Below are 15,997 nucleotides of genomic sequence, written 5' to 3' on the forward strand. Positions count from 1 at the left end.
TAAACATTTTTTAGAAGAGGAACATTTAATTACTGAATACTGTGTTTCAAAGTGTAGCATAAAGCTTTACTATAATCTAATTTAATAGGTTTTTACCTAGGTTTCTGGTCATTTGTGGTATTCATATTTTCATGGTACTTTTTGATAAACAAGGAATTTAATTATGCCGTTATTGTTCACTTAATTTAACCACATTAATGGTGCAATTAGGTAAGGTATTTTAACTCATGAAGAAAGCTTACAACCAAATAAGTCAAAATGTATTTATAATTCAAATATACATGGAATCTTATTTAGTACACCTTCAATATAGTATTTTTCATGCTTCTTGCTAATTTTAGCCGACTGTTACCTGTTCAGTATAGTTATATGTGAAACTAAAAACTTCACCTACCAGAATCCTTCACGGCAAACTTTGACGCAGCAGGACCTTCATAATGTGACATACAAAGTTCATAAAGCTATCCTTCAGATACAAGCTTTATTCATACACGTTTATCATTTTTTCGAATATGAAAAACTGTAATGTACATTTATTAGTTAATTATGTATAAGAACTCGTGGGAAATACAGCACAGGACGTTTTTTTTTTTAGAAAGCAGGCATATTTGTAAACCGCTATTTCAAGAGACGTGTAGGACCAGTGCTCGGCCGTGTCATTGGTAAATGACCGAAGATGTCTCACAGTAGGCTGCTTGCACGACTGCTCCGTAAGTATTGCAACTTTTTACATCTGATTTTTTCATGTTTTTATGCTTTCGTGATTGCTGCACAAAGTGCTCCTGGTCAGTACTAGATAATGTCAAACGTGTTGTTGTGACAAGCAGGTGCTGCATTTACCCCAGCCCATGCCTCCTTATGTAGGCCAAATTGAACTTTGACCTAGCCTGAACCTAGATGTTCTGCTTTTCTCTGTTTTGACTAAGCGCTTTTTTTGTATACTGGTCTCTGCATAACAAAGATGGGGTGTGTAATTCGTACAGGTATTTGCTTTGTATTGTATATTACGTTTATTTAAAATCACCCTGTTACTCGTACGTAGCTAGTTCTAATCTGTCAGATAAGAACCATTGAGTGTTTTTCTTCATAAACTGCATGCTTAAAATGTCATGCATGTCTTCCCCATTTCGATGTGCATTACCCTTACCCAGTATTTTAATTAAACTCTAGCAGATTTTATATGCATTGGTTTGCCTCACTTAGCTATAACTCCCTTTGAGTACAAGTTGGGTAATAATGGGATGTTTGCTATTGACTTGACCTTTCTCAAAGCAGATTGATACTCCCAGTACTACCAGTGGTTTATAAATACGGCACATTTTGAATTATTGCCCTTAAAAGGCATTTCAGTAGCATATTATAACTACTGTTTTCGTGCAGCCAGATCTGTATCATACCAGCAGCAGCAGTACTCCTGCTTCTGAACTTTAGACTTGGGTCTTGAGTAAACTTTCATTTTAGTTGTAGTAAACATCACTGAACAAGAAGCCAGCACTATTGATGAATAAACAAAAATAGTTACTGAATTTACTACCAGGAAAAAAACTATTAATTCAATGTGCCCTTCTAAATAATATTTATCGTTTGTTTATTTTTGCACTTGACAATATAACCTGTCAAACGGGGGTGTCATGTTTAAAGCCAGACTTTTTCTACTGTGAACAATGATTACATATATTTAACTATTGCTAACACTTCCTTGTATTTTGATGTTTTTGTAAAATTAATCTGCTTTTCATCTGTCTACATTGCGTTTTGAAAATTGGTCCTTACTCCTTAGTATTCCTGCCATGTCTCATTGGGAAAATCCATGGATTAAAACAGCAGTAACATTTTTCATGTCAGGAAGATATGGACAGTGCTTCATCATTTCAAAACTGATGAGCAAGCAGCAGGCAAGATTGCATATTCAAAAGCTGAAACATACTATTTAAAATAAATCGAAAAGCCTCCATATGTCAAATGAGACTCTGCAGAACTACATGTGCTACATACTACATGTTACAGTGCAATAGCTTTGATTATGATAAAATGTTGTACTTCATTTTGCTTTGTTTGTAGAATGTTTTGTTTTTCCACAACCAGAGAGATCTTAATATTTTGCACATTGTACAATAAGAAAACATTTTATTTTTACAGACAGTAGACACCAGAGTGGACTGTGCCTTGTTTTATAATTAGCTGATACACAATTGTTCCAAGTAATGATAATCAAAGCCCTGACTGCTGGGAATCTTTTTGCTTTGCCCTGTTCCAATTGAAAACAACACTGGTAGCAGTATAACCATACTCAATCTTGTGACAGAGCCTCCATTTAGTTGAAATTAAGCCTATTATTAGTGTTAGGAATTATTTATGTCAAAATAGATTTGGTTAATTTAAATTTGTAAACTGAAAGTTGTATTTTATGTTTGAGGAATTCCTGCTGAGATTTACAAAACAGAAAAGAAAGACACTGTGCTTCAATGACCTCAGATAAAAGTAGGCCTTCTATTTTGCTTCATGTATGACTTATTTTCCCTTCATTTTAAGATTACTTATTCTCTAAAATGTACTGTGGTCACCTTAACCATTGTTGTAACAACAATATTTTGAGACTGTATAAGAAATGGTTTAAACATGTTTCCTTACTAATCTTAACTACTTTTCTATTTCTTTATTCTGATGTTCTGAATGCCTCAAACAAACCCTAATATACGCACAAACACAAATCCATACATACAAGAACTTTGATCTACCAGCAACATTTTATAGCATTTGGCTATATGTTAGTCAGAATTGTATTTTTTTTATATATATATGTTTTTCAGGATTTTAGTTTACATTCTACATATCAATTATATGATTAAATCTAAACCTTGTTAAATGCACATTGTTGCATGAAGAAGAAAAAAATCTAATCATAGACACTTAATTAGTTTGTGATGTCTGTAGAATGTCAAATGACTTGAATTCTTAACACTGGGGAATATAAATCTATGTTTTGTTCTGTTTTTTGTTTTTCACAAAATTCCCAGTGAAGCATTTTATGCAATTCATCTCGCATAACTTTTGTTTCCATTATGATTAAGGAGTAAGAAAGATTATCTCAAAGCTCTGCACATATTCCCTTATTAGGGTTTTCTTCCAGGACTTTCTTAAAATAGGATATTGTTGTGTATTACTGAATACATGTACATTCTTAGAATTTCACAGAAACTGATGGAATATACTGTTTCAAACAAATTCTATGGTATTAGTTACCTAAATCTGTTTGTTCCTCACTGTGTAAAAATGGCCTACTCCATACATTTGAATTAAAATAAGACAAAAATGACTATTTATTTGTTACACAATTTAAGTTTGAGAGCCTTTGGAAAGACTACTAGTCAAGCTAACGCTGGGAGATGTTCTGTCTGTCTTGTTTGCAGTGCAGCAGGTTGGAGTGAGGCATTGTTACACTGCTTCAAGAAAGCACCTGTACATCAACAAGGACACTAAGGTCATTTGCCAAGGATTTACTGGGAAGCAGGTTTGTAAATTTTCATTCCAATCTGTGGGTTTCCATGCAAAACAAGTACAATTAGAAGTGCTGTGTTCATGTTACTTTAGGGTTCAGTTTCTAATTAGGTCACTTAATTAAACTTGAATAAAGCCACACCTTCACATGCATGTAAATACATATATTCAGTCATGGGTAGTAACAGAATACAAGTATTCCTGTTACCTTTAAAGATTACAAAAGAGTAAAAAATAATACATTTGTTTTTAGGGGGAAAAGGTAACAAATTCATAAATCCAACTTTACGCTACATAAAATGCATTTCCTGGTAAATTCCTGCCTCCTGCAAAGTTTGTCACCCACAATAAGGTATTAGTAGGGCAAATCCTGAATTACCAAGAGCTGACCTTTTTTTTTTTTTTTTTACCCCCATGTGGTAGCACCTTTTAATTTTTCTCATTAGAACATCTTATTTTTTCTGTGAAATAATACATAATGTATTATTAATACATAGACAATTTGTAGGTAAAATTCTAAGTTTAAAAGGATACTGAAATATTTACTGTATGAAAAAGATTATAAACAAAATGGTGGAGAAGCAGAAATTGTCCAAAACAAGTTTGCAACAAAATTCGAACAGGATAAATATGAAATGCAAAATAAATTAAGGACAAAGCAAGTCATCGTGCTCTGATTAATACAAGACACTGCATGACTTTTATGAAACTCACTCCCAATAATGCTTGGCAGAATAATTTGAAATAAATGAGCAGTTAAAAATAATAATCTTCCATATTAAAACTGATTGTTCATTAAATATAGAAGCTATTGTTTTACTTATTGAACTCAAGTTCTTTTTATTTCTTCCATTTTTTTATATAGTATCCCAAATGTCATCTAAAACTAAGCTGATTAAATTACTGATTTGGAGTATTGGATTGGATTGTTACAGATTGTTATAAACATGATAGTTTGTGTTCTTCAACAGAATACTTTTAATCTGGGTAAAAGTGCACAAGAAAAGTTACTGGTATACAAACATCCAGTTATTTTTCAGCTTTACAACTGGTGTTAGGTCAGTTGATACTTGATTGCTACATTTGACCTTTAGGTAGTTATGTTCAGCCTTTAACAGATCTTTAATAATTAACATGTAATGTAAAGACTGACTTTCATAATTCAAGAGATTTAGAGGTTGCACTACACACCACATACTGATCACAATTTACTATTCAACAAGATAGCATTAATACATAGAAAGTAAATCTTTGAGAATTATGCTAAATGAATGTGACAGGAGGGTGGTAAAGTGATGTAGTAAGGCAAGGAATTAAACTCATTTTAAAGCAGATTGACATGAACACAAAAATAATCTCAGTTGCCTAAAACCAGTGTAGTCTTTAATGGTTCTTGAGAAAGAAATTCTGGATGAATTATTGTAGATATTGTCTCAAGCTGCTGGCTCCTGTCATTGGTGAAATACATGACCTGCACACAAAACCCAGTCTTTGTACTCAATGTATTTCTTCCCCTTGTTCTCCTTAAACCAGCGTCCCTTAAGACTAAAACTGAACATTGTCTGTGCATGACTGCTTTTACTGTTAAATGTAATTCTCCTTTACAGTATGTACATGTCAGATTTAAAAGTGTGCATGATAAAAGTTAATAAAGAATTCCTGGAATAATAATAATAATAAAAAATGCTTTGTGATTTTCGTATTACATTTAGTATTTTATATCTGCATTTTTCTTTAATGTATTCTGTTGTTCCTTCTGCCCCAGATTGTAGTTTGGAGCGCTAAATAACTATTGCAGAAATACGTTCTGAAAAGATTTGTTAAAGCTTTTCCTAAAGAAGCACGGAAGAGACAAAATATGTAATTTGATTTTTTTGGGGGGGAAATTACTTAATTTAAAATTTAAATTTTGATTACAGCTAAAAATACATGTGTAAGAACATCAACCTGGTGAAGAAAACAAAAACTCCACTAAAACAAATCTGACCTAAGTTGAAAAAAAAAAAAAAGTAGCAAAAATGTTCCATGAAACTTATTCTATAATCTTACATTTGATGGCCAATATTCAAATTATAGTAGATTGCAGTATCACGAAGACTAACACTTTTGGCCCTCTATAACTTTTGCATCCAATCAAGTTTCAATAGAATCTTACCCAATTTAATTCACATCTGATATAGAGGTGTTAAATTACATTTGTATGCCCTGATTTGTCACAGGACTAACATGGAGTGTTACTTTCATACTTTATTATTCTTTCTCCATACTTATTAAGTATAGTTTGAAATGTGTCAAGGAATGTGCAGATGATTTACGTGTGATGGGAAATGTTCTCATTACACTGGCTTCAGTGTTTAATAATACTTCAAGGTCAGAACTTTAAATAGTTAATCTCCTGCAAATGTTAGTTCCCTGTTAAATATGTCATCTTTAATGGACATGTTAGACTAATGTTCTAAAGCTTTCTATATTTTTAAGTCGCCTACATTAATGAGAAAGAAGGGATTTTATTGGGGGAGCAGAATTAGCTTTAATATTTTCATGCCTCTCCATTTTTGTATGTCACAGGAGTGCAGTAAAGGTCAGGATAGCATGAAAATAAATGTGGCATAGCTTCTAATCTTACAGAAAAAAACTGAAACAGTTCAGAACTATTGCATTGCACCCTTGAGTAAAGCATCTCAGTTCTTTAAAATCTGTTATTTTTCCCTTGCGTTGCCTACATTATGTTTTGGTCATTCTTATTGAGCTTGATTAAACGTTTGCATGGTCCTTTGGTGTGTTTCTAGGGGACCTTTCATAGTCAGCAGGCTCTGGAGTATGGATCGCAGATGGTTGGAGGAGTTTCCCCTGGAAAGGGTGGTAAGACCCACCTTGGTCTGCCAGTCTTCAACTCAGTGAAGGAGGTGCAGTACAATGTTTTGTTTGGTCTGTTTTCTCATCACACAGTTACCTTCATTAACCAAGGATATTTTAAATTAAGATTTCTAATGTTTTTCTCTCCAGTTTTCACCATTGATATGAATGTGTAATCCAGAATATTTTCTTTAAAACATTTATAGCCATTGTTTGCTGGCAGTGCAATTTTTATGTACATTTGTGGCAAGTGATGGATAAAAAAGCATTTTAATTTTAAAGAGGAAATAATGAATGAATACTACCATACTGTAAAATAGCTCACTGTGTTGTAAAATACAAAAACGGGAGTCTCTGGGCATGATGGATTGAATGAAATGGTTTATATTGTATAGGTAATTTGAATGTGTGGAAGGTATTGATTTGAAATGTGTCTTGCTTTTAATTAGAAACTTCACAAGTCTGACCTTCACAAGACTACCTGTTAACAGGCTATCCATTAAACAGCACAATAAATATCTGAACATGTGAGCAATAAGTGTGGAAATATTTGATCCTTCATTAAAATGTCTGTTTAGCTGCGTTTAGGAATTGAGGCTCTTTATGAAATGAACAGATAAAGTACAATCAGGCATCTGTCCAAGCCTTCATCCATTCATTCATTGTTTTCTGCCGAGCTGACTCCGTAATACTCTGATTGCGGGATGTTTCTGTAGGACTAAGAATAATTGACCAACCACATGTATTTAATCACCTGTCTTTTAAGGCATACATTAGCTGAATGGGAGAAATTGAATTTAGACTTATCTTTATGAAACTTTAATGAGAACTTTTTATTCATACTTTGCATATTACAGATACTCCTTTGGTTGCACTTCATATAAAGGCTATTAATCCCTTAAAATGAGATCTGTTAATCCTGCTCATTAATTTCGTTGTCGGGCAATCAACTTGCAGAATTCAGAAGTCATTTTTCTTGTTGCTTATAAGCTTTAGGATTTAAGGGACCCATCATAATCATTTTGCAAGTGCCAAATGGCTTTGTTATAGATCATATAGCCTATTATTGTCAGTTAATCGAAAAATTTACTATACCATTACTTTGTGGATGTTCAAGGAATTTTCATGTGATATAAAAGCATAGCTACAATGTCTGGACTCACCAGTTATGTTTTTTTGGATCATTTCCAAAGTACTGGTACATATTCATTTTGTGTTAAGTCACATGTCCCCTTCAATAACACGTTTTTGTATTCCTTAACAGGTTGTATCATTAAACATACAAAGTAACTATCGCACAAACAAATGTTTGACGTACAAAAATACCATTAATAATGTTAACTTCTTCTTCCAAGGCTACATGTATAAAAAAAAAAAGTCCTGAGCTCTCTTAATAGTGGGTTGCTGATTGTGTTTCTCACACACTCACTCACACTCATGCATTGCCCAGCAGCAGCAGCAGTAGTAGTAGTTACAATAAAGATTCAGTATGGGTTACTAATAGTAAAGGGTATCTGCATTGCATCTTAAGTTCCCATATTGGCTGGTATTCACATGTTTTGGCTAACATTTACCTTCAGCCCCCACTACTGTGCATTGTTACAGTGGCACGTTAATGCTCAGCCACACTTGCCCAAGTCTGGGTTCTAAGTGATGCATTACTCTGCCTCTTTCATGTGCTTTTGCCTTGATTCTTTTGGGTTCATACATTTTGTATGATACTTATGTAAATCTGTCTCATTCTACTACACTTCCGGGCATTACATCCTTTATCATGATTTAGACAATGAGATCATTTGTTTTCTTGTTTGTGTTGTGTACATTGAAAATACAAGATTATTAACATACACGTTTGGATTTTTTACTTGGATATTTTTATATGAACCTGTGGGCAATGAAACCAACATTACTGGTGACATTTTGATATGGGAACTATTTGTTTAAAAAACCCATCTGGTGTGAACACTGCAAATGATGCCATTGCTAAATATAATCACTTTTTGACAACAAATCAACTTGAATTCTTTGTGCAAACTCAATCATAAACACCATCCTTCATTTTCATTATGCACTAGTCTGCTTGCAAAATGGATTGAGTGCCCTGTCAGCTAATGTGGGGAAAGTAATATAATATACAGTTAGTCAAAAGATTAACATTTCTTTTCATACACTATTACTTGAAATGAATTGTAAACAGATGGTTTATGCACCCATACACTTTTGTATTGTGAGGCAGAACTATGATATCAACCTAAAAAGCGAAGCTGTTTACCACAGACTATTTTGTCATCATTCTATCTTTTCTCATTAACTTACTGTCTGTTTCGTACTAAAATATTGCGTATTTGTTTATTCTTAGGCTAAGGATACAACCGGGGCCGAAGCCACAGTTATCTATGTGCCTCCTCCCTTTGCGGGGGCAGCGATCATAGAGGCCATTGATGCTGAAATGCCACTGGCAGTGTGTATTACAGAAGGCATCCCCCAGCAGGACATGGTGCGCGTGAAACACAGACTCATGCGCCAAACTCATACCCGTCTCATCGGCCCAAACTGTCCTGGAGTCATCAATGTAAGTAAAGGGAAACTTTTCCCTTCAGAATAATTTTAACTTAAAAGATTTGAAGACTTCAAAGTCAGAATGTTAAACCAGGTCATGGAGGTGTTGGCACAAATTAGACCCACTGTCCTTCTCTAGCCTAACAGGAAGTCATGTTACCATGCAGCTAGCGTTACCTTGTAGCATTTACACTCGATAGAACTTTCTGATTTATAAATCAATTTGAATGTAAAATATATTAATTTCCCTTGATCGATCGGCACTTAGTGGAGTGAAAAGGAATTAATGTATTTAATCACTAATCATAGATGTTTAATGAATAATGTATTAACTGTGAAAGTATATATAATACTACTGTATAATTTTGATTTAAAATGGAAAACATGGTAGTTGATGTATTTTGCACAACGTTTTTACACATAGTATTGTTTAATTAGATTTTTCTCTTAAACTCTTAATTCATAGTCAGTTTTGAATGCCTTTTAGTCACTTAGTTTCTCGGGCATTTTGTATAAAATTCTGAAAAGTGCTTGTTATTGGTTTAAAAGTCAATTTTGCTAACAATCAATGTCTTCATATTACAGCCTGGTGAATGTAAGATCGGGATCATGCCTGGTCATATTCACAAGAAGGGAAGAATTGGTAAGAATATTGTATTGCTCTATTGACAAGATCACATTACATAAAACTGTAATTTTGCATCAAATGTCATAGTTTCTAATAGTGACTGGACTTCCAGTTACAGCATTAACATTCTGTACATCTCATATATGCTACAGACCTTGTAATGTACAATACAGGTGTTTTTTCCCTTGCATTCAGCAGATTGAAAATTAAATTAAATGAGAACAAGGCTCATTCACTATCTGTTTTTAAATCTGGCACTAAGAAATTAATGTATTGCTCAGGGTTCATTAGTAAGGGCATGTGCATTTTTAAAACAAGAGACCGTGATATCAGTGTCTCTCTGCAGTGTCTTTCTCTTTTCCAGACACAGGGATTGTATGTGCAATTTATTATCAATCTCACAGGTTTCTCCCTTGTAATATTTTCAGAGAGGTTATCATCTCCCTGTTTTAGTTTTAAGTGAAGGAAGTCATCTGAAGCATGTCTGCTATTTCACATCCATTAAGATTTCAATACCGACTTTATACAGAAGACTTGACTCGAAAAGACCATTTAGTCATTCATTATGACTTGTACAATGAAAATACACTCTAGAACATAGTGATGTACAATAATGAAATGTAGATTGAAAGTTCTAAGATGATAACGGACCGAAACGGACAAACCAAAAAAAAAGTTCCTTCTTTTCTAGGTATTGTGTCTAGGTCAGGCACCCTCACATATGAAGCAGTGCATCAAACCACGCAAGTTGGATTGGGACAATCCTTGTGTGTTGGTAAGTAGGATAGGAGACTTTTACTGCATTTTCTTAGAGGTACACCTCTGTAAAATATTTGGTAACTTGGCACCTTCAAGTGGAAGAATGTAATATTGCCATTTAATTTGTCAAGTATTAAGCCACGAGTTGTTGTTCTCTGCATTAAAAAAATAAAATAAACATTATTCTGCTACAATGGTTAATGCTTCATGAGCAGAAGTGAAAGTTTAATTACATTTACAAAAGTTTTCTCAATTGTTTCATGAAACTAATGCATTACTTTCAGGATTCAGGAAAACAGGATGTAGTAGTAGTAATTTGCAAATATAGCAGTCTCACAAATGCTTTTAAGTTAATATAGACAACTCAAATTATCATAGTGTTTAATTTTTTTTTAGCTGAAGCCTGATTTTCCCAGTGCTTTTTTTTTTTATTTTTTAATACATTCATGTACAATCTACAGTATACAGCTTAGGTCTGAGATGAGGGGAGATGGGTGTTCTCTCAAAATTTGTCACTTTTTTAATCATTTTTCCTTGTTAGGCATCGGTGGAGATCCTTTCAATGGAACAAACTTCATTGACTGCCTTGAGGTTTTCCTGAAGGACCCAAAAACAGAGGGCATTATCCTGATTGGAGAGATTGGAGGGAATGCAGAAGAAGACGCTGCAGAGTACCTGAAACAACACAATTCCGTAAGGGCTTGACTTTACACTATCGTAGCCTTATGTACAGAGTAAAGGTTAAACAAACTCAACCAAAGAGATGTCCGAGATGTGGGATGCTGCAACAGATGAACTTCTGTTCTCAGTGCATCATAAAAGGAAGTGGGTGCCTTTCAGATATGTGTATCCCTTCTACAGGGAGGGGAAAAAAGTATCGACCCCTGGTCTGCTTATTGAAGAATATCCAGAAATAAAGTATGTAATTCATTAACTGATATTTGCCAATTCCTCTCCTGTACTAGGATGTGTTAATGTAACAAAGCTATGTTATTTGCTTACACAAAATGTTCTCCACTATCGCATTCGATTACTTGTCTGATGGATGAAATGTTACTAATAAAAGTTGCTGACAAACTGCAAAAGCAACATGCATATAAGGTTACTTCCTTATGTATGTATGTATTATATAATGTAATATATACACACACACACCTACCTACCTTATACTTGTACAATGTAATTGGACTACTGTACCACAGATTTCAAACTTCTATAATTTTTCTAAATGCCAATTAATGGTCTTTGCTTATATCTGGTAACAAGATGGGCAATTGAATCCCATAGCCTCAGAATTTCTAAAACATCAGAGACTGTCTTGAGTGCTTTCATGAAGCTATGAGATTTATATCAAGCAATTTAACAAAAACCTGGGCTGTCGGAGGGTTGAAAACTAATGCATATGTTTTGTTTAACAATACGTACTTTACTGGTCTATTGCATGCAAGCAGACAATAACATGAAAAGGTAATGGATTTGATTGTTGATCGTCCTTCAGGATTGGTTTTTCATTTCCATCTCTATAAAAATACATTTCATCAAAGACTTATAAGTCTATTACTTGAAATCTCTCAAAACAAATTTAAAATATAACATCTGATACTAAAGCATGCCAGAAATTTTACTTTGTGTTTTTATCATCAAGGTACATACTGTATTTCAGAGGATACACTAACTTCAGTCTAACAGATAAAAATATTTAATTAATTTATACTGAAAAAGATTGCAGTCATTGAACAAATCCATTCTGTAGGAGTATTACAGAGTTACGGTGAAATGAGTCTTATCAATAAAAGTGCAATACTATAAAAATTACATTTAATTCTGCCACAAAAAACTATCCAGTGTAAAGTTATCTTGTGTTGCCGCTGTTGATATTATTGGTAATTTTCTAGTAAACCCCAGCATTTGTATTTATTTACAAAATGATAAAATTTGCTATTGAGGCTTAAATGTTACGTATTAGTCAGCCTCCTTATTAGATCTGAGTGTTTGATATTGCTCATTGCTATCATCTTGCACACATAGTGCTTACACATTCCGTTTAATGCATTTATATTGAAAAATTTAAATGTTAATATTAAAACTAATAAGATTCAAGTCTACCCTTAATCCTCTCGTTTAACGTCTGACCTAGTGAGGTCTTATAGCTGTCTCTCATAGGTGATTATTCTCAGTATAAAGCCAATAAAATAGATTTAAAACAAGGCCACTGCAATTGAGGGAATTATTTGCTATAAAATCTATACATATTAATAGGTTTTTTTGATTTAGATAATAGCAGTGGTTTGGAAATTAATCACTAAGCTTCTGTGCAACAGCACCAAGGACAGTATCCTTCAGGGTATAAAATCGATTCACTATAATCTTGGGCGATTTAGCCTCAAAAAAGTTTTTGTTTAAATGTTTTCAAAAGTGACCCCTCACTATACAGGTGGGGAAAAAGAGGGCCCTTACTTCCCATGAGAGTTCAGTACACATATTAAATGGTACTGAGTACAGACAAGTACAATTTGATAATTGATGCATCAACTTGTACAATAAAATGTATTCCACTGTTTTTAATCTTAAGGGGTGATCCAAGAGATTCCTTATAGAAACCTTTTTTATTTAATTCCTTTCATTTAAAAAACTTAAAATTTATTTGTGATCATCAGAGAGAGAGCTTTGACAAATATACTAGAAAACACACTGTGAATTATGTTTACGCTTTGTAAATAATACAAAGGAAATGCTTTAAAATATTCACAGTGTCTCACTCCCTGCTGTTATACATTTTTGAGATGCTTTGGGGACTTTTGGGTTGTTATTTTGAAGTGAACTTGTTTAATAATGTGTGTGTTTTGCAGGGTGCCAATGCCAAGCCTGTGGTGTCGTTCATCGCTGGCTTGACTGCTCCTCCAGGCAGGCGAATGGGCCACGCTGGGGCCATCATTGCAGGAGGCAAAGGGGGTGCCAAGGAGAAGATCGCGGCCCTGCAGCGGGCAGGAGTGGTGGTCAGCATGTCCCCTGCACAGCTGGGCAGCACCATGTTCAAGGTAAGAGCACAGCAACTGTGCCTGTAGAGGGAAGTCTCCACCACTTCCCCTTGCCAGTGGTGCAGACTTCTGTGAAAGTCGTATTTTAAAATGAATTCTGTTCACTTCCTTTTCAATAAGTGGGACTCCTCACCCCACAGGCGGTCAGTTAGAATCCGCAGCTGTGTATTTGAGCAGCCCAGCATTGAAACTGAATCCTTGAAGTAAAGGACAAACATTGGCATGCCCAATCTTTGTCTTTTTTGTAGAACACTGATAAACACACATGCCCTTATTTATTTACTAACATGCAACATTTGCATATTGCATGAGCAGTGTGGATTTTAAAATAAATGCTAGAATGTTTCTAGATCACAAATCTGCCGACTGTGTGAGAGGGGGCAGACTGCAGCTGCCCATATAGTAGCCCATATATGTAGTAATAAATAACCCTGTTTATACACCACACAGAACTCACCCCCCTTCCATTTGCTGCTAATGCTTATTTTGCCTCTTGCAGCTCATTTCAAGACTTCTCATTAGTAATTTTCTTTTTCATTTATTTCCAGTTGAATTTCCTCTGGTACATCTGCGTTTCTTTCCCTGTGAAAGCTCTCGTTGGCCTTTTTCAAAGGGCACCGTTCGCTGGCTGTGCCAGGGCAGCCTTCTCCTTAGTGGAGCTCTAGCGTCGGTCACTGCCAGGCTGGCTGGCTGGCTGCCCGCACTCCAGGAGCCAGGGATCTTGGGTTTCAAGCACTCGTAATCAATTCAAATCCTCACAGCAGTGGACCATGGGTGCTTTAAACTTCGCATTTGTCAAAAGGCTGCGTGACAGCAAATGAGCAAATGTTAAACAAATATTCAATAAGCAACAAGGGACTCTCCTAAGGTTTAAGTTTGGTAGAGCTGAGCTTCAGTGAGACAGCTGCTCTCTCCACCTCAGCCTACACACTCAAACACCCTTTTATACAAACGCAGGGCAAATCCTTCCTATTTAAGTAAGAACATCTCATTTTAGGAAAATATTAACCACCATTTTATTAAAAGGCTACACGGTGATCCTCAGGATGAGTAAAAAGCACTTGTGATTTTTCACCAGAAGGTGGCAGTAAATGACCTGATTACAAAATAAAGCTGAATCTGTGTTGAATCATAGTCACCAGGCAAGGAAGGTGGCATTGGTATGCAGAATGTATTTCAGGATATAAAAGTTATTGTGAAAAAGGTTCTAGATTGCCTTATTCTTTAAGCTGCAGTCTTTGGTAGAAATTGATCGCATATTTAACGGATATTGCACTGAAAACATTTATAGTCTTGGTCTCTTCTGTGCTTTGCTTTCAACTGATGTGATCTTTTTTGTTTTGGGGAAACCATTTTTAAAATGTGAAGAATGGCTTCTTTAAATGTATTGATTTGAGTTTAAATACCTTTTATTGTAGCATTTCTGCCATTATGTATACATTTCCAATATATCTATACATTTTCTTAATTTTTTTGTGTGTGCATTTTAGTACATACATGTTGAAGTCTTGGATTCCTTCCCAATTATAAAAATACTCAACACGTTTATATAGTTATGAATATGATCGATAGAAAGGCTAGGTATTTAATTTCTATATGCACCCTTTGTGTGAAATAGATTGTAGTTATGCCTTCGTTAAAATGTTACCACATGATGGCATTACTCCACTTTGTGGTGTTTTAGAACAAAATAATCGGACACATTTTGAATGAAATATGGTAAGAATTTTGAATCTGTGTTGTTTCAGTACTTAAAAAAATATGAAATCTCTGCATGCCTTTAGTGGAATCCCTCTTATATGTATTATGTGCAGTGAATTTCCTTCTTCTTTGTTTTATTTGAACCATGCCTTTGGCAAACCTGTTCACCCCTGAAACCATAACCGTCTTCTCCAGGAGTTCTTTTGAAGTAAAGAAAACTGAACTAAAACTGCTTCACTTCAATTCCTTTACATTGAAGAGCGAGGGGAATGGACAGAATCTGGCTTTGTCCGTTGCTATAAATAATTACTTTTTTGTGTGTGCATTTTTCATAGGAATTTGAGAAGAGAAAGATGTTGTAAATAACAAGCAAAGAACAGCACAACTGCACAACACCCTCTCCGTCTCCAAGTCCGTGTCTCGACTCCTGTCTGAAGAGACTCTGATCTTCCGTGGCGTCCCCCCCGATCTCAACACCTATGATTTCAATATATTTCATTGCAATCTGTACACAAAATGTACACTAGAAGAAATTAATAAATTTGTCTTTGACATTGTTCTGACTTTTGTATTTGTGTGCCCTGAACTTCATTGAAATATTGTTTTCCTTCTCCATTCCTGGAGACACCTTATATGATTATCCAAATGAACAATTCGGGAATTTATGTTGACAGATTTTAACATCATTCCTTACTTGAATGTAGTGATGAAGCCTTTTTGAGCTTTTTTTATGCGGGTCGAAAGTCCAACATCTTAATTTTTTTTGTTAGTCTTCTGTTTTTATATATTGGAATATATGTCAGAAATCTGATGATCGATAGTGGGTTGAAAACATTGCTCATACCAATAATAGTTTACAGTGAGCTTATGAAAAAACATTAACCGCTCATAATCACAAAATGTCTGGAGAGTGCCAGAGTGAAAATGGATTGGCTCTGGCAAATAGAATGCATGTGTA

General features: G+C 34.6%; 1 protein-coding gene across 2 annotated transcripts; it reads left to right on the forward strand.

Moving 5' to 3' along the window:
• The first annotated feature begins 485 nt into the window (after positions 1-485).
• suclg1 (succinate-CoA ligase GDP/ADP-forming subunit alph) lies at positions 486-15,596 on the forward strand. 2 transcript variants are annotated; one of them, XM_066719773.1, is made up of 10 exons: positions 486-710; positions 2,417-2,481; positions 3,411-3,511; positions 6,288-6,404; positions 8,714-8,926; positions 9,499-9,556; positions 10,233-10,316; positions 10,842-10,993; positions 13,150-13,338; positions 15,375-15,596. In XM_066719773.1, the coding sequence occupies exons 2-10, from the start codon at positions 2,466-2,468 to the stop codon at positions 15,399-15,401; spliced, it is 957 nt and encodes a 318-aa protein (XP_066575870.1). In that variant the 5' UTR covers positions 486-710; positions 2,417-2,465; the 3' UTR covers positions 15,402-15,596. The 2 variants fall into 2 exon arrangements, with proteins under 2 accessions (XP_066575870.1, XP_066575869.1); XM_066719772.1 differs by lacking the exon at positions 2,417-2,481.
• Positions 15,597-15,997: the final 401 nt, after the last annotated feature.

Source organism: Amia ocellicauda, chromosome 13 (genome assembly GCF_036373705.1).
Source record: "Amia ocellicauda isolate fAmiCal2 chromosome 13, fAmiCal2.hap1, whole genome shotgun sequence".
Classification (NCBI taxonomy): domain Eukaryota; kingdom Metazoa; phylum Chordata; class Actinopteri; order Amiiformes; family Amiidae; genus Amia; species Amia ocellicauda.

Excerpts from the sequence above, each read along its gene's own strand:
- suclg1 (XM_066719772.1), top strand. The coding sequence starts at position 677 with ATGTCTCACAGTAGGCTGCTTGCACGACTGCTCC. Across the intron at positions 10,994-13,149 it reads ACCTGAAACAACACAATTCC|GGTGCCAATGCCAAGCCTGT; the intron begins GTAAGGGCTTGA and ends TGTGTTTTGCAG. Across the intron at positions 13,339-15,374 it reads TGGGCAGCACCATGTTCAAG|GAATTTGAGAAGAGAAAGAT; the intron begins GTAAGAGCACAG and ends CATTTTTCATAG.